Source organism: Nerophis lumbriciformis, linkage group LG02 (genome assembly GCF_033978685.3).
Source record: "Nerophis lumbriciformis linkage group LG02, RoL_Nlum_v2.1, whole genome shotgun sequence".
Lineage (NCBI taxonomy): Eukaryota > Metazoa > Chordata > Actinopteri > Syngnathiformes > Syngnathidae > Nerophis > Nerophis lumbriciformis.
In genome coordinates this window covers 56992501-57016272 of record NC_084549.2, presented here as the reverse complement: position 1 = coordinate 57016272, position 23772 = coordinate 56992501, and the positions used below count along the sequence as shown (strand labels likewise).

Here is a 23772-nt window from a genome sequence, read left to right as displayed (position 1 = left end):
TTTGCGCTACAAGCTGCATTTACTTATATAATCAGTAGGGATGTAATGAAAAACAGTAATATTGATAACTGCGGTAAAAGTCTTGACATTTATTATTACCGTTTTAAAAGCAAAACTTGTTTGGAATTATCTGTCATTTGTATTTATTGGTTTCTTAAAGAATCGGAAAAAATTTTGTAAATTGAATTTTTAAGCTCCCCATGGGGCCCGGCCGGGCACAGCCCGAAGAGGCAACGTGGGTCCCCCCTCCAATGGGCTCACCACCCATAGCAGGGGCCATAGAGGTCGGGTGCAATGTGAGCTGGGCGGTAGCCGAAGGCAGGGCACTTGGCGGTCTGATCCTCGGCTACAGAAGCTAGCTCTTGGGACGTGGAACGTCACCTCGCTGGGGGGGAAGGAGCCTGAGCTAGTGCGCGAGGTAGAGAAGTTCCGGTTGGATATAGTCGGACTCACCTCGACGCACAGCAAGGGCTCTGGAACCAGTTCTCTCGAGAGGGGCTGGACTCTCTTCCACTCTGGCGTTGCCAGCAGTGAGAGGCGACGGGCTGGGGTGGCAATTCTTGTTGCCCCCCGGCTCAGAGCCTGCATGTTGGAGTTCAACCCGGTGGACGAGAGGGTAGCTTCCCTCCGCCTTCGGGTGGGGGGACGGGTCCTGACTGTTGTTTGCGCTTACGCGCCAAACAGCAGCTCAGAGTACCCACCCTTTTTGGATTCACTCGAGGGAGTACTTGAGAGTGCTCCCCCGGGTGATTCCCTCGTTCTACTGGGGGACTTCAACGCTCATATTGGCAACGACAGTGAAACCTGGAGAGGCGTGATTGGGAAGAATGGCCGCCCGGATCTGAACCCAAGTGGTGTTTTGTTATTGGACTTTTGTGCCCGTCACGGATTGTCCATAACGAACACCATGTTCAAGCATAAAGGTGTCCATATGTGCACTTGGCACCAGGACACCCTAGGCCGCAGTTCTATGATCGACTTTGTAGTTGTGTCATCGGATTTGCGGCCTCATGTTTTGGACACTCGGGTGAAGAGAGGGGCGGAGCTTTCTACCGATCACCACCTGGTGGTGAGTTGGCTGCGATGGTGGGGGAGGATGCCGGACAGACCTGGCAGGCCCAAACGCATTGTGAGGGTTTGCTGGGAACGTCTGGCAGAGTCTCCTGTCAGAGAGAGTTTCAATTCCCACCTCCGGAAGAACTTTGAACATGTCACGAGGGAGGTGCTGGACATTGAGTCCGAGTGGACCATGTTCCGCACCTCTATTGTCGAGGCGGCTGATTGGAGCTGTGGCCGCAAGGTAGTTGGTGCCTGTCGTGGCGGTAATCCTAGAACCCGTTGGTGGACACCGGCGGTGAGGGATGCCGTCAAGCTGAAGAAGGAGTCCTATCGGGTTCTTTTGGCTCATGGGACTCCTGAGGCAGCGGACAGGTACCGACAGGCCAAGCGGTGTGCGGCTTCAGCAGTCGCGGAGGCAAAAACTCGGACATGGGAGGAGTTCGGGGAAGCCATGGAAAACGACTTCCGGACGGCTTCGAAGCGATTCTGGACCACCATCCACCGCCTCAGGAAGGGGAAGCAGTGCACTACCAACACCGTGTATGGTGCGGATGGTGTTCTGCTGACCTCGACTGCGGAAGTTGTGGATCGGTGGAGGGAATACTTCGAAGACCTCCTCAATCCCACCAACACGTCTTCCTATGAGGAAGCAGTGCCTGAGGAATCTGTGGTGGGCTCTCCTATTTCTGGGGCTGAGGTGGCTGAGGTAGTTAAAAAGCTCCTCGGTGGCAAGGCCCCGGGGGTGGATGAGATCCGCCCGGAGTTCCTTAAGGCTCTGGATGCTGTAGGGCTGTCTTGGTTGACAAGACTCTGCAGCATCGCGTGGACATCGGGGGCAGTACCTCTGGATTGGCAGACCGGGGTGGTGGTTCCTCTCTTTAAAAAGGGGAACCGGAGGGTGTGTTCTAACTATCGTGGGATCACACTCCTCAGCCTTCCCGGTAAGGTCTATTCAGGTGTACTGGAGAGGAGGCTACGCCGGATAGTCGAACCTCGGATTCAGGAGGAACAGTGTGGTTTTCGTCCTGGTCATGGAACTGTGGACCAGCTCTATACTCTCGGCAGGGTCCTTGAGGGTGCATGGGAGTTTGCCCAACCAGTCTACATGTGCTTTGTGGACTTGGAGAAGGCATTCGACCGTGTCCCTCGGGAAGTCCTGTGGGGAGTGCTCAGAGAGTATGGGGTTTCGGACTGTCTGATTGTGGCGGTCCGCTCCCTGTATGATCAGTGTCAGAGCTTGGTTCGCATTGCCGGCAGTAAGTCGGACACGTTTCCGGTGAGGGTTGGACTCCGCCAAGGCTGCCCTTTGTCACCGATTCTGTTCATAACTTTTATGGACAGAATTTCCAGGCGCAGTCAAGGCGTTGAGGGGATCCGGTTTGGTGGCTGCAGGATTAGGTCTCTGCTTTTTGCAGATGATTTGGTCCTGATGGCTTCATCTGGCCAGGATCTTCAGCTCTCACTGGATCGGTTCGCAGCCGAGTGTGAAGCGACTGGGATGAGAATCAGCACCTCCAAGTCCGAGTCCATGGTTCTCGCCCGGAAAAGGGTGGAGTGCCATCTCCGGGTTGGGGAGGAGATCTTGCCCCAAGTGGAGGAGTTCAAGTACCTCGGAGTCTTGTTCACGAGTGAGGGAAGAGTGGATCGTGAGATCGACAGGCGGATCGGTGCGGCGTCTTCAGTAATGCGGACGCTGTATCGATCCGTTGTGGTGAAGAAGGAGCTGAGCCGGAAGGCAAAGCTCTCAATTTACCGGTCGATCTACGTTCCCATCCTCACCTATGGTCATGAGCTTTGGGTTATGACCGAAAGGACAAGATCACGGGTACAAGCGGCCGAAATGAGTTTCCTCCGCCGGGTGGCGGGGCTCTCCCTTAGAGATAGGGTGAGAAGCTCTGTCATCCGGGGGGAGCTCAAAGTAAAGCCGCTGCTCCTCCGCATCGAGAGGAGCCAGATGAGGTGGTTCGGTCATCTGGTCAGGATGCCACCTGAGCGCCTCCCTAAGGAGGTGTTTAGGGCATGTCCGACCGGTAGGAGGCCACGGGGAAGACCCAGGACACGTTGGGAAGACTATGTCTCCCGGCTGGCCTGGGAACGCCTCGGGATCCCCCGGGAGGAGCTGGACGAAGTGGCTGGGGAGAGGGAAGTCTGGGCTTCCCTGCTTAGGCTGCTGCCCCCGCGACCCGACCTCGGATAAGCGGAAGAAGATGGATGGATGGATGGATGGAATTTTTAAGCTATATCGCCCAGGCCTTGAAGACAATGAGCGATCTAACAAAACAACCACAATAAAACATACAAGGATTAGTGTTACCGTTAAAATGATCTAATTGATAACTGCACTTTGATAAACTGACTGGGGCACACTCGCTAGCTTAAATGCTAACGTAAAAACAAAATACTTAAACGTCTTTTCCCGTTAAACGACATACACCAATCCAAACTTATATAAACGCATTACTGTCTGAGAAACTAAGCTATTCAATTGTGCAAAATTGTGCTCGCTTAAAAAAGAGTATTTGTTCTTTACTCAAAGAAATATGAGACGTAGATATTTTTACGGTGCCTTCTAGGACCGCTTAACAGAGTAGGACACCACAATGCCCGCCAATAATAATAAATAGATTTACTTATTAACACACTTCTCGTTTGAATAAATCTAAATGTGCTACAGTACAAACCAATATTTAAAACAAAAGTTTAGCCGTTAAAACAGTAAAATACTAAGACTAAACCACTATCAGTGAACAATAAACACAAAACGTGCAACATAGTGGTGCAACAGTTCTATTTATTTGCGTTATTATCAAAAAAAAAAAACTTGGTCAAAAGATTCTAGTGTGTTTATGAGTACTTTTTAAGCACATTAACGATACCGCAATAATAATGATAACCATAATAATTTTGATCAAAAATGTTCATATCGTTACATCCTTAAATATCAGTAACAATTAGTGATAAACATTGTGGCTGTTTATGGCCATGCGTTAGTACCCAACAATTACCTCTTAAATAAAAGATATGGTTTTGTCTTTACTAAAAACTACACTAAAAATGTGTTCTGACTTCAGAGAAGCATCCTAAATATCGCCCATTTCATTCGCCAACCAAGTCAAGTGCATCCATCATCCATTCAACCTGTCAGCCCTGCTTTGAAGCATCATAGTGGTCTTCTGGACCAGCAAAACCCTACTGTATAACTGCTCCCATCTTTTTAAATGCACCTCTCCATCACCACTTGCCTCTTTGACCTGCCCTTGGCCCCTTCGGCACCCGTCTTTCTGTTCGCACTTTGTCTTTTGCTGCTCTTTTGTGCGTATATTCACCTGCAAGTCAAGTCGTGCAACATTAGATGAATCACTGGGCTGTGTGATGTTTGTTTACCTGGCTTGTCCTCCTCCCTTGTCTTCTGATGTATGTGTGTGTGTCTGTCTATGTGTGTGCGTGTGTGTGTGTGTGTGTGTGTGTGTGTGTGTGTGTCTTTGGGGCTCACTTTGCTGGCCCCGACGCACGGATGAGCTGATGGATATGCATACTGGCTCACCAGATGGGTAAAAGCAGCGAGGGAGGTGATGCCTGGTGATTGGATGGCAGATGGATTGCTCCATTTGGTCAGATCTACTGCGAGCAATTGGTTTCGGTGATTAACGTGTGTCAGAAAATGATATAGAGAGAGAAAGACTTTCACAAAAACAGGTGTAACATGTAAGTTTAGCAACTCCAAAAAAGAATAGACTACTGGAAATGTTCAAAGTATAGCCATGGTGTTTATTTTCCAAATCCGCCAAGAAGAAAGTGTTAATCGGAAGCAGGAGATCATTGGAGAGAGGTGTTTATTTGCAAAGGTTAAAAACTGCTTGAAAAAAAAAAAGTACTAATTTGTTGTGAACAATACGGCAAGTTGCAACATTTTGAAGCGTCGCGACTCCAGGAGACTTGGCGGTAGATAGAATAGAGGCGGTAGTGAAGCATTACAGTAGTTTCATTCAAGAATTAATCCAAGGTAAGCTGTGTTGGCTCCTTTTCTTTAAATATTTGTTACTTCTTGGCATGTCTACATGGGTTAGTTTTGACTTGTTTTCAAAACTTAAAATATTAAAATGGCCCCACATCTTTAGTTTTTTCTTTATATGGCCCTCGTGGAAAAAATGTGGACACCTCTGTTATACAGTATACATTTTATATATATTTTTTGCTTTTAGGCACATTCCAATTATTGACATACAGTTTAATTACACACTTTATTCATTTAAATATTCTGCACACGTGCTTCCCCTGGGTCATTTTGTATAGATTAGTATCTGTGGTGGAAAGCGGCTGTATCGCTATCAACCCATTCATTAGCAGCTGTCCAAATAGACGGTAAATGCATCTTAATTACTGAGACACACACATACATGCGCACTCCCCGTTCACCACTCAGCCCTCCCGTGTTGTCCAGATGGGCGCGTGGCGAAGGTAAATAGCCCTCCATTTCCATGGAAAATGGATCGGCCCCTCATCCCGTTTACAGAGGTCTCGTCGAGGCCACGACTGGCCCTCATCGCTGCATACCTATAATTTACCCCCCCCTGGACCCCCCTCCCCAAAACCCCCTTCCCACATGGCTATGGCAAAAAGCCGGCCTTCGTTGTCGGGGTCCGGTAATTGTAGTCTCGTTTAGAAACCCGCACGTAGCAATTAACGCAGAGTTGGCATTATCCAGGGTTGCATTTGCATCCCCGCTGAGAGCAAAATGCTGCTTTAATATGGGTTTGTTTCCCCCACATGGAATTAGCTAAAGGGGCCTTTATTATTACACTCACACACCCAACCAGTTTTTTTCTTCCTCACTTTTCCCTGTCTTTGTTTCTACTTTGTGTCTACTGTTACCACTCAGTTAGACTTGAAAGAGCAGCTGGCATGAATGTGGAGATAGACGACCTTCTCTTTGCCCCCCACATCCAGAGGCCGTGGACATCCTGAAGGAGATGAAGGAAAAGGACGTGGTCCTGAACGACAACCATCTGAATATGCTCTTCCACACCCTCAACGCAGTCATATCCAATGGCCCCCCCGCTGTCCAACGCCTCCAAGACACCATCTTTACCCTCGGACTGGCCAAACCCAGCGGCAATCTTTGCGCACCCCTGATCAGTAGCCACTTGAACAGGTAAAAACCAATATTAATTCATCTTGATGTATATTAATGTATTGACCCAAATATAAGACAACCCCATGTCTTCGCATACCCCTAATCAGGACCTAATTTTGACCGGTTAAAACCTCATATTGGCATGAATATAATTCATGTTGTATTGAACCATATATAAAATGAGCCAGAATATAAGACAGCCAAGTATTGTTGCACATTCCTGATCAACATCTATTTGAATAGGTAAAAACTTAATCTTAGCACGAATATGATTAATGTTATGGTGTAATACCATTTTAACTCGTTTTACAAGATGACCCTGAATATAGGACAACCCCAATCAGCACTTATTCAAACAAGTCAAAACTTTGTCTTGGCAAGAACATGATTAATTTTGGGGGGTATTAACGTATTGACCCAAATATAAGATCGGTCTGAATAAAAGGTTTTTAGTAAAAAAAATAAAAAAATCTGACAAAATCATAACAAAAAATACCCTTTTTAATTAGAGTTTAATATCAGTTTCCCTAGGAGTTGGGAAATTGTGTTAGATGTGAATATAAACGGAATACAATGATTTGCAAATCCTTTTCAACCCATATTCAATTGAATGCACTACAAAGACAAGATATTTGATGTTCAAACTCATAAACTTTGTTTTTTTTTGCAAATAATAATTAACTTAGAATTTCATGGCTGCAACACGTGCCAAAGTAGTTGGGAAAGGGCATGTTCACCACTGTGTTACATCACCATTCTTTTAACAACACTCAATAAACAATTGGGAACTGAGGAAACTAATTTTTCAAGCTTTGAAAGTGGAATTCTTTCCCATTCTTGTTTTATGTAGAGCTTCAGTCGTTCAACAGTCCGGGGTCTCCGCTGTCGTATTTTACACTTCATAATGCGCCACACATTTTCGATGGGAGACAGGTCTGGACTGCAGGCGGGCCAGGAAAGTACCCGCACTCTTTTTTTACGAAGCCACGCTGTTGTAACACGTGCTGAATGTGGCTTGGCATTGTCTTGCTGAAATAAGCAGCGTCCATGAAAAAGACGGCGCTTAGATGGCATCATATGTTGTTCCAAAACCTGTATGTACCTTTTAGTATTAATGGTGCCTTCACAGATGTGTAAGTTACCCATGCCTTGGGCACTAATGCACCCCCATACCATCACAGATGCTGGCTTTTGAACTTTGCGTCGATAACAGTCTGGATGGTTTGCTTCCCCTTTGGTCCGGATGACACGATGTCGAATATTTCCAAAAACAAATTGAAATGTGGACTCGTCAGACCACAGAACACTTTTCCACTTTGCATGAGTCCATCTTAGATGATCTCGGGCCCAGAGAAGCCGGCGGCGTTTCTGGATGTTGTTGATAAATGGCTTTCGCTTTGCATAGTAGAGCTTTAACTTGCACTTACAGATGTAGCGACAAACTGTATTTCGTGACAGTGGTTTTCTGAAGTGTTCCTAAGCCCATGTGGTGATATCCTTTAAAGATTGATGTCGGTTTTTGATACAGTGCCGCTGAGGGATCGAAGGTCACGGTCAGCACCTCTGGTCAGCACCTTTTTAAACAGGTTAAAACTTAATCCTATAATTCATGTTTTTTGTTACTATATTGACCCATATCTAAAACTTCCCTGAATATAAGACAACACCATATGTTTACGCAACCCTCATCAGTGTCTATTTAATTTTAGCGTGAATATGAATAACGTTGTGGTGTAATAGCATATTGACCCATATATAGGATGATCCTGAATATAAGACGACCCCGTATATTTGCGCACCCCTTATCAGAACCTAATTTAAACAGGTTAAAACTTAATCTCAGCCCAAATATAATGCATGTTGTGTGTTACCATATTGACCCATTTATAAAATGACCCTGCATATAAGACAAGCCCATATATTTGTGCACTCCTGATCAGTGTCTCTTTGAACAGGTAAAAACCAATATAATTAATCCTGTTGTGTATTATTGTATCGACCCGAATGTAAGACAACCCCATACTTTTGCGCACCCTGATCAACAACTATTTGAACAGGTAAAAAACTTAATCTGAGCGTGAATATGATTAATGTTGTGGTGTAATACCATATTGACCCATATACAGTGTAGTATGATCCTGAATATAGGACGACCCCATATATTTGCGCACCCATGATCAGCACCTTTTTACACAAGTTAAAACTTAATCTTAGCCCAAATATAGTTAATGTTGAGTGTTACCATATTGACCCACATAAAAAAAATATAAGACTGCCCCGTATCTTTGAGCACTACTTATCAGTACCTATTAGAACAGACAACAATTTTATCTTAGCGTAGTTATGATTAATGTCTTGCTGTAATACCATACTGACCCGTATATAAAATGAGCGGGAATATAGTACGCCCCCATATATTTGTTCACATCAGCACTTATTTAAACAAGTCAAAACTTTGTCTTGGCGAGAACATGATTAATTTTGTGGGGCATTACCGTATTGACCCAAATATAAGATAGGTCTGAATATAAGTTTTCATTGCCCATTTAAAAAAAATAAAAATAAATTAAAAAAATGTGGACAAAACCTTAACAAGAAAGGACCCTTTTTAATCAGACTTAAATATCAAATAAATATTTTACATACGCACATTTCTTGGTTGCTTGACGGTTGTTTGCTGACAACCACTATTATCATAAAATTAGCATCATAATTTATGTATAGCTAAAGCTGTGTTCATGCTAAAAGTCAAAAATAGGTACATTTACGTATTTTGGTGTAGTTCACATAGCGGCCACTCTATTTTTGTAATAGGACCAAAAGTCTGCACAGTAAAAACTAATGCACAACATAAAGACTTCATTTGGCCGTTTTTGGGACATTTTACATTACTGCACTCAGATATTTAAAAAATAATAATTTCTGTAGATTATTTTTTATAATTTGCAATTATTGTTTTTTACCAGCTCAAATTTGACAAAAAGCTTCGAAAATATTATTTTAGATAGTCCAACATTAAAATTACAGTAATAAGGATCCAAAATGCGTCTTATATTTGGGTCAGACTCAGTACAGTAGTTTTGTGTTTTCCTCTGCCACATCCAGTCGGCAGGTGTGTGTAAATATGAGAGTCCGGGCATGTCGCTCATCTCTCCCTGTGATCAATGCCGAGGTTGAATTCTGGGTCAGTGCTTCCGACAGAGAGAGGATGTGGAAATTGCTCATTTGTGTGCAGTTTTTGTTCCTGAGTATGGCGTCCATGCCAGGCTTTGTTGTTGCGGACTCAGCAGCTGCAACCTCTCCCCTTCTCTCCCACCCACTGCTCTACAACCAAAGTGTGTGTTTGTGTGTTGCAAAATGCAGATCAGTATTATCAAACACTGGTCGCGGGGTCACGACTATGACCCCACCCCCCTTCCACGCCGTTATGTGTGTGCTCTATTTATCAGAGTAGCTTTTTAAGTAGATCATCTCATTAGCATGTTAATTATGTACAGAACACTAATTGCTGGATTTAGCCCAGCCACGGCATGCACCGTTGGGGGGGGACACTGAGGCTATACGCATACTTTCATACAGTGTTTACCTCAAGTGTCGATGCTGTCAACTTTGCAGGTGCTCCCCTGCCACTGTTGATTTTCATAGTAATTCTGCCACAAACACTTTACGGGTTCACTCGGTAATCACTGCTTCGGCGCGATTAGCAGGCTAATTTACTCTTGGGTCATCGTCAGTAGAGAGCAGTACATACACACACACACACACACGCACACACACACACACACACACACACACACACACACACACACACACACACACACACACACACACCAGTTGTGACTTGGACCCAGGTGGACAAGCCCGTTTCTGTAGTTTTTTGTTGTTGTTTTTTTGTAGCTGAGGGGGATCGTCTAATTCGCATAATCAATAGAAAAGCACTATATAAATGTAATCCATTATTATTATTATAATTGCCCATGTTAACACTTATATAATAAGGAACTTTTTCCAGAAAATAAGGGACATTCTTTCCCCTCTGAAAAATTGCGAGCCAAAAAAAATCTGGAACCTTTGTGAAACACTGTTATGGATAAATGGCACCAATATTAGGGGTCGACCATACTCTGGACCTTTGTTTCATCCATGTTCAATTGAGTTTGTGTTATATTACAAACACTTTAAAACCAACCCAAGCGTTTAAAAAACTGTTAAAAAAAAAAAAGACATTAAAAAGCATTAAATTAGAGTTGTTGATTACTCTCAACTATACAACAACGATCTGTGTTCAAAACATGAAATGAAATGCACCAGTAAAACATTTGGACACACTTTCTCACCCTTTTCAACAATAAAATGTCTCCAAACATTTGACTGTTACTCTATGCGACACATTTAAATGGTTGGTATTGCACAGACGGTTCAAGATGCTGTTCACCTTGTTGTCCATTTGGAGCTGCAAACACATGACTTTGGAGTCTACTTTCCCCTCTTTATCAGTCATTTTCATTCCGTCACTCAGCGGACAAACCGATTGTTGGGTTGAGGAGGAGGCAGAGCGTGCTGATGTAAACGAGGACAAAGGAGGCATCATTCTCGCCCGCGCCCGTCTCGTCGCAGCTTAATGACTTAATGAACACTTCTGTGGCAAATTAGCCCTCGACAGCCATCATACGCGCCGCCCTGTTAGCCTTCGCGCCCGTCCGCTCTGCATTGTCTCGGCTAACCTGCTACCACTCCATCTTGGCAGCTATCTGCGGCTGCAGCTTGGAAGTGATTAGTGACAGAAATGCTAATGAGCGGGGAGATGGAGGACGTGTACGAGCCTTGTTGAAATTGGTGGAAATGAATAGAGAGCGATGCAACTTTGGAGAACGCCTCATTCGCAAGTAACACAAAATCGATTTGCACAAAAACCATCACATATTGGTGTGGTACCAACTAACATCTCTTTGGCATCTATTTTTATTGTACTGAAAAACCTTAATGTTCACATTCCAACATCCGATAAGAAACAATCATGTTCTTCAACCAGCAACAGGTGTTGGTGGTTAATGTATTTATAATCAGGTACCTTGGAATGGCATATTGATTTCCCACTGAAGGAGCATTGAGTTACTGACAGGAAGCAAAACTAAACTGATCTCAATGGACGCCTCTGACCCTTTAAACTGCACCCCTTTCATCACAGATGGCGGACGATCAGCAATTACTTGTTTAAATTTCAGACAAAACTAGCATATCTTTCATTCTTGCTGCACAAAACTTGTTGCAACGATCACTTAGGAGAGGGCTAGATTGTTTTACCCAAGGATACATTCATGAAATTTGTGTTTCGGAAGGGGGTAATTGCGTGTTGACGTGAAGTGCTAGCGGTCAATGCAGAAAAATCCCCTACAACAAAGACTGCACATTCCAAATTTACCAAAAAAATAGAACATTCCTTGCTATCATTGTTACTAACCGTAATCACCCATATAGCTACAATAAAGAATAGATGGAAAAAGTGTTATATTCCACCACAAGCTACGTTCATAGAGCCATACGTTTCTTCAGTAGGCATAGAACTACAAACATAAACCTGTGTGTCGTTGACGAAGCAAATGACTGCATTAAGGTACTTCTTTTTGTCTACCATTCATAAAAATAAATATGTATCTTCAGTAGGCCTGTAGCTATACACACAGGTCTATGCATCGTCAACAATCAAAACAACAAAATTGTGTAATGCTCTGTATTTGTGGACGTAACGATGTAGCTATGGATTTCTTGAACATTTAATTTTTCACTCAATTACTGAACTAACCTTCGAACAAACAGCCTTGTGCGTGTTGATGTTCTTCATGTTCAGCTGATAAGACGGTCTCCCACAAGCTTTTTTCGCAGTTTGTCTTCAGTTTTGGAAATGGGATGAGTTTTTCTCCTTCCAATTTTTCCAGATATCGTGTGTCCACATTATGATTTTCAATGGTTATCTCAATCTCATTGTTTGTGGGACAATATGGCAGCCTGGTTGTAGTCTGAGTGTACTGTGAATTTCCCACAATTTAATAGGTTGAAATACTCAGAATGATTGACAGGCCCGATGCGTGTATATAAGGGGTGTCAAACTCAATTCAGCTCATGGAGGAAAATCTATTCCCACGTGGTAAAATCATGGCATAATAATTTAAAAATAAAGACAACTTCAAACTTGTTTTCTGTCTTACATCGGCCACAAATAGAACAAGCACATTATGAAAATGTACTTATGACAAATAATCCCCTTGGCAAAACACTTCAAGTTAGTTGAAAATTCTGAGGAAAAAATTTCAAAATACCATAAAGAACACAGTGGACTTAGTCTTTGTCTCAGTATATTTACAAACCAATAAACTTCAAGCACTTCCTGTTTAGCGTTCTAATGTTGGCAGTTCACCCTTAAAGACGTGTTTGGAAAAGCAACCGAGTGTTTCCTCAAACCACCACATTGGTGACATCCACAACACATTCATTTATCATCACTCAAATATTACAATTATAATATAATCAAAACAATTGTCAAATGACACCATGATAGTCAAATTAAAAGTAGCATAACTACAAACTTAACAAATGTGAATATGGTAAGCATAAAATAAAATAGAACACACAACAAATGTAGAAACACACATTTTTACAATGGAGTTCAGAGTGCACATCATGCCGTTAACAAATTGCAAGCGCTGCACGGAATTTTAACTACAAAAATTATGGTCATATTGGCTTAAGTCTTTTCATCTTACAGTTTCTTTATTTTATCTGTTGAGTGGATAATTTACAATGAATGGTTTTGTGCATCACTACAGCATTAGTCTGCCACCAACCACAACAGGGGCAGCTAAATGCTTGCACCTGCGCTGATTGGAGTCGTGACAGCCAATCCAAAGGACACTTAAAGTCAGCTGACGCGTCATCTTTAAACAGTGTGATATGGATATAGATTACACTGGAATTACTATTGCTACAACCAGTGGACGCATTCAGAACAGCAGTTTCTTTCATTAAAAAATTGCAGCTCCTTTTTAGACTTAGCAAAATTCATTTTGCGGGCCGCAATTAAACCTTTTCGGGCCGGACGTTTGACAACCCTGGTGTATATCCTTCGAAGAACCAACGTCTTCTGCAGTGGACATTCATGTTTTGCCTAACAAGGCTCTTTTTTCTCCCAGAGACTTGAAACTGACAAAAGAAATGCACCAGAAACAAATGTCCACTGCCAGAACTTGAAAACCCTCTTCAGTTGTGAAAGTCTCTTGTTTGGGAACACTTGACCTGCACTGTTTTGGATTTTTCCTTTATTCCCTTTCTGTACCCAAGATGAACCAAACTGTGACCTTAAAACCATGTTAAATATCGTACTGTGATGGTGGCGTATCGTTACAACCATTACTATTTGGCATCTGTCTTTACTGTTCTGAGACACCCATTGATGTTCACTATCCAACATCAAATAAGTAGAAGGCTGTAGTCCCTTGAACTGGCATCACTCCCCTCGTGTCAGCACCTCCTATTAGCATTACTAAACGCCGTTCTTAAGCACACGTAACAACAGGCTAGTGGTGTCATGATCAGCGTCTCATTTGTGTTCTGCAGACACCCCCCTGTCCTCCCCCCGTGCGAGGACAGTGGCTTGATAACAGGCCTGCCGATCTTCGTCACACAAAAGATGAGTAGGGAGGGTGGAGAAGGAAGATGGCATGATGAGGCACAATTAACTTCCTTGTCTAATCCTTCAGGTTTCCGCCAGCAAAGCCTTCGGTCGTGTTTTTTTCCCCCCAGCTTAATTGGCTGGAAAGTGTCTGACATGCAAAGTTGGGGACATTAACAGGCCTGCGTGCCATAGTAAATGGCAACGCAAAGTGACAGTTAAATTGTACCGAGGGGAAATTATCCATCTTTTGACATCCTTAGCTCTTTTTTTTTTGTAGGAGGAGATGATCGTGGGGCAGTGCAAAAGAGAGGGGGAAGGAAGGCCGAGGGAGTGTAATTGCATTGCCAAGCCTATCTTCTTTAACTAATAGTTACTTTTGGACATGTTCTATTTATAGCTGCAACTAACGATAAACTTGACAATCGATTAATCTGTCAATTATTACTTCAATTAATAATCGGATAAAAGAGACTAACTACATTTCTATCCTTTCCAGTATTTTATTGAAAAAAAACCAGCATACTGGCACCATACTTATTTTGATTATTGTTTCTCAGCTGTTTGTACATGTTGCAGTTTATACATAAAGGTTTATTAAAAAAATATATATATAAAAATTGCCTCTGCGCATGCGCATAGCATAGATCCAACAAATCGATGACTAAATTGGGGACGGCGTGGCGAAGTTGGTAGAGTGGCCGTGCCAGCAATCGGAGTGTTGCTGGTTACTGGGGTTCAATCTCCACCTTCTACCATCCTAGTCACGTCCGTTGTGTCCTTGGGCAAGACACTTCACACCTTGCTCCTGATGGCTGCTGGTTAGCGCCTTGCATGGCAGCTCCCGCCATCAGTGTGTGAATGTGTGTGTGAATGGGTGAATGTGGTAATACTGTCAAAGCGCTTTGAGTACCTTGAAGGTAGAAAAGCGCTATACAAGTATAACCCATTTATCATTTATTTATTTAATTTAAATTAATCGCCAACTATTTTTATAATCGATTTTAATCGATTAGTTGTTGCAGCCCTAGTTCTATTGAAAGAACATGAAGTCTGATATTAGGTATGGCTTGAAACATTTATGCTGCATAGGTCAACCACTTTCAAAATTGTCCTGTTTCCTTCTTCATCTCCTCTGGATTTGGAATACATGTTTACATATCAATGCTAAATACTGTATTTCATATAATCATTTAACTTGAATGTGTGGTCTTCTCCAGCCTTTTCCTGTTAGGGCTACAATAGAAAATCTACTTTCGCTGCCTTAAAATTTGAGTATTTTTCTTACTCGATTACTATATAGCCTCTCCCACATAGGTGCCCCATCTGCTTTGACCTCTGTGTTGATTGACATGGTAATTACTCAATCAACAGATTGACAGCAGTGCTGTCACAACACAGCCGATTGAAGTGTGAAGTGGTCCTCCTCTCGCACTCCTCCCCCGTTTTCCCAGCTTGTCTCTCTTCTTGGTGTCTCCATTTTCCCTTTATCAAACCCGTCAGGCTGAACTTGTCCTCCCTCTGCAGCAAGTGTCCAAACTACGGCTTGCGGGCCAAGTGAGGCCCACCAGCGTCTTCAATTTGGTTCGTTAGACGTCGTGAGTTAAATAAGAAATCTGGCCTGCAGTGTTTTCAAATTAATCTTTAAATATTTCACATTTTGATGACTGCAAAGTTAGCGCCATCTTGTGGACAACGTGAGTAATTCAGGTCAATGTCCATGAATTGTATTTTGAACCAAGTATAGCACATTTACTTATATGACCCAATCCAAACAACTTTCCCTAGTCATGACACAAACAAACATTCCAACCAAAAAGTCAACAGATATAGCCACACTTAACAAAACTTGCTCACTGAACTTTGTAAATATAAAAAAATCAGCATGTCCAAGCAGCATAAACAATTCAAAATTACACCCACTTAGGTGCATGTCTATGAATGTTCTCATTCATTCTCATTCATCCAGGTCATTGTCATCTCAGGGCATTCAATTGTGTCCCATTTAGGTCCATTATAATGCATGATGGGAAGAATGCAAAACACTCTCTACACTTATCCATGTTGGGCGCATTTTAGCTTGTTATTTTTCTGACTAATTAAAAATATTTAAGGAGGTTGTCACAGAAGTAAACGTTAGACGTTAGACAAACTTAAAGAAAAAGCAAGGCCAGCAACACTCGTGTCCTTCTAATAATTTTAATACAAACTGAGCAGGGGCTACCAAACACAGACCAGTGTGAACTTTCACATACTCTTAATATCCAATTATATATCCATTATATTAATATATGTACACATATATGTATAGGATATATATACAGTCGTGGTCAAAAGTTGACATACACTTGTAAAGAACATAATGCTGTGTGGAGTTTCCAATAATTTCTACAACTCTTATTTTTTTGTGATAGAGTGATTGGAGCACATACTTGTTTGTCACAAAAGACATTCATGAATTTGGTTCTTTTATGAATTTATTATGGGTTTACTGAAAATGTGACCAAATCTGCTGGGTTAAAAGTATACATACAGCAATGTTAATATTTGGTTACATGTCCTTGGCAAGTTTCGCTGCAATAAGGCACTTTTGGTAGCCATCCACAAGCTTCTGGCAAGCTTCTGGTTGAATTTTTGACCACTCTTCTTGACAAAATTGGTGCAGTTGAGCTACATTTGTTGGTTTTCTGACATGGACTTGTTTCTTCAGCATTGTCCACATGTTCGCAATGGGGTTTAAGTCAGGACTTTGGGAAGGCCATTCTAAAACCTTAATTATAGCCTGATTTAGCCATTCCTTTACCACTTTTGACGTGTGTTTGGGGTCATTGTCCTGTTGGAACACCCAACTGCGCCCAACACCCAACCTCTGGGCTGATGATTTTAGGTTGTCCTGAATAATTGGGAGGTTATCTCCTTTTTCATTGTCCCATTTACTCTCTGTAAAGCACCGGTTCCAGCCCCCAGCCAATTTTTTTTAGTTCGATGCAGCCCCTAAATTGAAAGGTTTGGACACCCCTGCTCTACAGTGTGCAATCTCTGACTGTTCAGTTTGTCCCCGTGCGAGGGATTGATGTGAATCATTGAACGACGGGTTTGGACATGGGGTCACTAGAATAGACAAATCGTTGATCCTCAATTCAAAGTCGACCACTTCTAAAACTGATTGTTTTTTGGAGCTATCAATGGTAATAGGAAAAGTTTGTTGATGACCAGTGAACAGGAAATGGGTCTTATTGCAATGTAGTGGCAGTGTGGTGATGAAGGTGTCCTGGCTGCTCAATCTGATATTACTAATGCGACAAAAGAGCATACATAGCAAAGACAGCTGTGTTTTTAGTGTTAATGTGAAGAGACTCACCTACGAGGCACACAGTGGTCTGTATAGGCCACAACGGTATTTGGTTGTAATACACTTTTCCACCACTTGTGGCAGTAGTGACAATAGCAAACAGAGGAAGTCTAGAGCCAACGTCATACAGAAGTTTCTAAAGCGCAAAAATTATTAAGTGGTGAAGCTGTATTTTCATTTGCACTCAAATTTCAGTTAAGTTGGAAAACTTTATTATTAATTTGGGACAAGCGGTATAAAATGGATGGATGGATTTTAGCACTACATTATTTTATGTCAATTTATTTTTCATCAGTTATTTATTGGTCCCTTCTTGTGCAGTATATTTGGTTCATACTTATTTTTCTAATCATCCTGACCTCAGCCTAAGTTTCATGGGTTAAATAAATAAATAATCTTTGTGATGAACACATGGTTTGATATAATTTGACAAGGTTGTGAACTGTAAGTAGGTTATATCTAATTATTAAATATGATTAAAATCAAGAGAAAGATTACTGATTCAGTGTTAATCGTTGAGTGGGCCCCTTTTTCATTTTTTAAATGATATTCTTCCATCATGAGGCATTGAGGGATCTTATGTACAGTACTTTTATTAAAAGATGGATAACTAAAGAAAATACCTCCAATAAACACTTTAAAAATGCTCCAATTAGGAAAGCTTGCACGTAGTGTGTTATAAGTAGGTTAGAATGACAATCAACTTTCTGGAAGCCTGTCGTAGAATTCCAAAAACAAACAAGGCATCGACCGTGTTGGACTTCTTTGCGGTTTCATAGGAGGACTTTGTGTGCTACTTGCACCAAATGTTTCGCACAAATTCTGCCAGGAGAAAAACAGCAACACATCAAACTTTATCAGTCACTTGACACGCCAGCGTCACTACAACAGTGTTTTTGAAAGCCTATGAAGATGCCTGCTGCCAAAGAAGTTTCCCCACAGCTCGCTGCAAAGAAAGACCTGGATGATTACCGTATTTTTCGGAGTATAAGTCGCTCCGGAGTATAAGTCGCACCAGCCGAAATTGCATAATAAAGAAGGAAAAAAACATATATAAGTCGCACTGGAGTATAAGTCGCATTTTTGGGGGAAATTTATTTGATAAAACCCAACACCAAGAATAGACATTTATAAGGCAATTTAAAATAAATAAAGAATAGTGAACAACAGGCTGAATAAGTGTACGTTATATGAGGCATAAATAACCAACTGAGAACGTGCCTGGTATGTTAAAGGCCTACTGAAATGCGATTTTCTTATTTGAACGGGGATAGCAGGTCCATTCTATGTGTCATACTTGATCATTTTGCGATATTGCCATATTTTTGCTGAAAGGATTTAGTAGAGAACATCAACGATAAAGTTCACAACTTTTGGTCGCTGATAAAAAAGCCTTGCCTGTACCGGAAGTAGCAGACGAGTAGCGTGACGTCACAGGTTGTGGAGCTCCTCACATCTGCACATTGTTTACAATCATGGCCACCAGCAGCGAGAGCGATTCGGACCGAGAAAACAACGATTTCCCCATTAATTTGAGCGAGGATGAAAGATTCGTGGATGAGGAAAGTGAGAGTGAAGGACTAGAGGGCAGTGGGAGCGATTCAGATAGGGAAGATGCTGTGAGAGGCAGGTGGGACCTGATATTCAGCTGGGAATGACTAAAACAGTATATAAACACAAGACATATATATATACTCTATTAGCCACCACACAACCAGGCTTATATTTAATATGCCACAAATGAATACCGCATAACAAACACCTCCCCCCTGCACAACACACTCAATCCCACAGCCCAAAGTACCGTTCACCTCCCCAAAGTTCATACAGCACATATATTTCCCCAAAGACCCCAAAGTTACGTACGTGACATGCACATAGCGGCACGCACGTACGGGCAAGCGAGCAAATGTTTGGAAGCCGCAGCTGCATGCGTACTCACGGTACCGTGTCTGCGCATCCAACTCAAAGTCCTCCTGGTAAGAGTCTCTGTTGTCCCAGTTCTCCACAGGCCAATGGTAAAGCTTGACTGTCATCTTCCGGGAATGTAAACAATGAAACACCGGCTGTGTTTGTGTTGCTGCAGTCGGCCGCAATACACCGATTCCCACCTACAGCTTTCTTCTTTGCTGTCTCCATTGTTCATTGAACAAATTGCAAAAGATTCACCAACACAGATGTCCAGAATACTGTGGAATTTTGCGATGAAAACAGACGACCTAATAGCTGGCCACCATGCTGTCCCAAAATGTCCTCTACAATCCGTGACGTCACGCGCTGACGTCATCATACCGAGACGTTTTCAGCAGGATATTTCGCGCAAAATTTAAAATTGCACTTTAGTAAGCTAACCCGGCCGTATCGGCATGTGTTGCAATGTTAAGATTTCATCATTGATTTATAAACTATCAGACTGCGTGGTCGGTAGTAGTGGGTTTCAGTAGGCCTTTAACATAACATATATGGTAAGAGTCATTCAAATAACTATAACATATAGAACATGCTATACCTTTACCAAACAATCTGTCACTCTTAATCGCTAAATCCGATGAAATCTTATACGTCTAGTCTCATACGTGAATGAGCTAAAATATATTATTTGATATTTTACGGTAATGTATAAATAATTTCACACAAGTCTCTCCTGAGTATGTCGCACCCCCGGCCAAACTATGAAAAAAAGCTGCGACTTATAGTCAGAAAAATACGGTATGTCAAAAATAATTGTATTATTTTGATTGATATTGTCATCACGATTAGTAACATGATTATTCATTCATTTGAAAATATGAGTCTTATTTGTACCATGCAGAGCTGCCAGAATTGGTCTACATTGAATACATTGACAATTAAATTTGTCGCAGACAATTATATTTGTCGACAATAGTCGTGGCGTCATCACTCGTGTTTTTACGGGTGGAAGTGGGTCAATTGCAATAACAACGCCGGTGATAACGTGCAAAGTTTGGGAATATTTCCTCTCATTCTTTTTTAAAACATGAATACCTTGCTCATTTTGCAAAGCGGACCTTGGTTTTATGGCAGTACATCTGTGATATGTGAACATTTAAAGTAGATACATGAAGGCGGACATTTGGAGGGACGATGCAATCTCAACCTTGGTATAAGTGTCTACCTTGCTAGCTAGCCTACAAGAATGAAGCGAAGTTGTGTGAAAAATAGATTTAACTATCATTTTAGCCAAAGTCAGCCAGTTAAACTTTGTATACATCAATTCAAGTACGTATTTAAGAAGCGTCAATTTGCAGTGCGGAAAAAAAATCACTTTAACAAGCACAAACAGCACGTACACACACTCTCGCAAACACACACATCGAAGGACAGACAGGCAACAATGCGGAAGTATCATAAGATTAAACATACAATCTATTAAATAGCCAACATTTTAAGAATTAATCAAATATAGAATTCTACAGATTGAGTCTATTTGCATCTATTTTCCGTCAAAAAAGGAACTTTAACAAACACACGCACAGACGCACGCACATACAGACAGAGACACACAAAGAGACAGACAGGCACCAATGCGGAGGTATCAAAAGATTAAACATACTAGCTAACATTTTAATAATTCATCAAAGATATAATTCTACACAGACTCTATTAGAGTGCTTAACTGTCAAGACTTGATCAATAGTCAATATAGCGGTGTGTAACTTTTTAAACATCACAAAATGCTTCTTTTCTTTTTGGGATGTTTTGTTGTTTGTTTTCATTGCTGCTATTTTAGCAGTTTATTTTAATACATATACAAGGTTAATTGTTTTTTTAGCACTTTGCCTTTCATTTCTTTTAAATCGACTACATTTTATTAGTCATTTAAATTATTGTAACAGCCCAATGAGCAGCACAATTACAGTATAAATAAATATTTATGAAGAAGTAATCGTCTTTATTTGTAAACACATGCCTAAAATAACTGGAAAAAATAGAGCCATTAAATATGTGTACACTTTATTATCTTATTAGTCGACTAATCGTTAATATAATCGTTGTTTAATCGACTATCAAAGTAATCGTTAGTTGCAGCCTTAGGTACCACGAAAACTTAACTTTAAATATTGTTTAAAAAACGGATATTGATTACTTACGAAGAAACGACAAAGTAAAATTTCAATAGGAGTAACAATACATTTAAAACGTAGCAATATAATAACAAAAAAATTAAGTTTTACCGTTTTAATTTGTTAAATTGTTTTTTACCTTTTACGCTTATTTTACCACCATAGATTTTTTGCTTTTGTGTCAAATAAACTTTAATAAAATGTTTGATGAATTGCAAAAATATTCACATTTATTAGTGCAATCTTAGGTTAATTTTGACCAGTACTTTAGGTCAAAGCACAATAATTGTGCAAATGTATCAATGGCTTTAAGTACATTATGCTTGTGTAAGGTTTTTTTTTTTTAAACCTTTATTTTGTTAGCGCAGTCAGACCGAGTGTGGCGCACCCAACTATTATTGTGAAGGGAGGAAGTGTGCCGTGCTATAGTTCTCAGCTTGACGAGTAAGGAGACAATTTGAGGCTGTAAAAATAAAAATAAAACGCATCTCCAGTTGCGTCTGCTGTTTGTAGATTGATCTTACATCCATGATGTGGTTCACAACAACACAAGCAGATGAGATGTGTGGTGGGTGTTTGGATTGATTTTGCTAGATTTAGCTTCATAGTCGCTGTTTCAAGTCTCCGTCTCGACGTTTAGTTAAGAATGTGTTTCAGGATGAATGAGCTGTACTGGACACATTATTTTCCCAAACAAATGTTATTTCTCTCATAATATCAGCATTTCACTTAGATTAATGTCAATTTCCCTAATATTCTGCGTTTAACAGAGGATTTTGTTTTATTGGCGAATTATGTGACTCCGTCCGCGGTTATGTAAATGCAGAAATCAATTGACTTTACTTTTTTTGTTGAGTTTAGTGATTAATGATTAGGCATAATAGCGTTGTGTCAAATAAGTAGCAACCATGGTGACATCCCAAACCTCTAATAGACCTGCTCTTTTTTCATGAATTAGCTCCTCATCTGTTTCACTGTCACAAGCTCCGGAATTTGCATGCATGTTGCGCGGCCCGTTAATTTTTTTTTTTAAATGTAATTATTATTTTTTCTTGATTGTGAGAAGTCATAAATTGAAATCATAAATCAAAATTTGATTTAATTGTCCAGTCCTAGCGTGTTCCTAACACTGCAGCATTTGAAAACTGCAAAAGGTTTGCTAAAAATAAAGCTAACTGCGATTTTATCATGGAAATGATGGCACTGGAGACCCAGCACTTTACCATCATGGAAGATTGCAGAACTACAGGTAAGTTTGTCAAATCCACTTTAGTTTAAGTCTTTTTTTTCCCCCTGGTGTGCACAAACTACATTTAAATATACATTTGGAAAATAATAAATGCAAATAATTTATCGGCCTTGAGAAGCAGGAAGTTAGCGGCATTTGCTTGTAAAAAGTAAAGCACATAATTTACTGTTAATAATTTGCATTTATATCTATTTTGATTTGTGTTCTGCTTTTAAGGTTCAACTATTGCAATCATTTAAGGGTGAGAGGAGCAAAGACAGGAAATAAGAGATGAGGAAATGAGAGGTTTAAAAGGTGCTTGCGAGGACAAAAGAAGAGAGAGAAGTTAAAGAAATAGCGTGGAGGTTAAAGATCAGTCCTTTTGTCTGTTGCCGAGCATCAAGCACTATTAAAAGCCTGTCCAGAGAAACATTAGGGCAGACATGGAGGAGAGAGCACGATTGTGTGAGAGTGATGTACTGGGGTCTAAAAGGCCTCATCACCCGCAGTTGTGCTGTCATGCATTAAAAGGCCTGTATTGTTGGGGCGGGGTCATTGTACTTGAATATGAGGTCATGGGGTTAACGCTGTGTATTTTTCTGGCGATACAATCCTAACTAATTGCACATCTGTCCGCTCTCTTTTTCTCATTGTTGCCCTGTCGACAGTGATGACCTCCCCGGAGCTGTGGAAGCATTGCTGGAGTGTCAGAAGCGCTACAAACAGGTTCCTCGCATCCACGACGTCATCGTTCGCCTGATAGAGAAGGGGCACACGGAGCTTCTGCAGAAAGGTTTCACACCAACAACACACATTGTGACGCTATCACTGGTACCGTCGATCCTCGGAATTCATACAGTGCATTCTAGGGAGCTGAGCTAAGAACTAATAATAGAAATGGGAGAGATGTAACTCATAAAACATAGTAATCACAGTTATATTTTATACGGTGGTGCCTTAGTTTTCATTAGAAACCCGTTACAAAAGACAGAATCGTATGAAAAGCAATTCATCCATTTCCAGACACTAAAATGGTATTAACATAAAACACATTGTATAAAGAATAATTATAGTTTTACACGCAGAAAGCGTTGTGAAATACATATACATGACAAATAAATGATGAATGAAATGGATAAATGAACATTTGATATTACTTTAGGTTTATTTAAGACTCTTGTTTTTTAATATGGTGATGAGTGGAGAGGGAAGAGGGGAGTGCTACACGCACTCCATCGTCATACATTG

At 41.2% G+C, this 23772-nt stretch overlaps 1 protein-coding gene across 1 annotated transcript in view; it reads left to right on the top strand.

Moving 5' to 3' along the window:
- The window catches only part of lrpprc (leucine-rich pentatricopeptide repeat containing), a 150512-nt gene that overhangs the window by 67525 nt on the left and 59215 nt on the right, over nucleotides 1–23772 (top strand). Inside the window, exons 23-24 of the mRNA XM_061965277.2 lie at nucleotides 6007–6211; nucleotides 23193–23317. Coding sequence (XP_061821261.1) covers nucleotides 6007–6211; nucleotides 23193–23317 — 330 coding nt within the window. The remainder of the gene's footprint in view (nucleotides 1–6006; nucleotides 6212–23192; nucleotides 23318–23772) is intronic.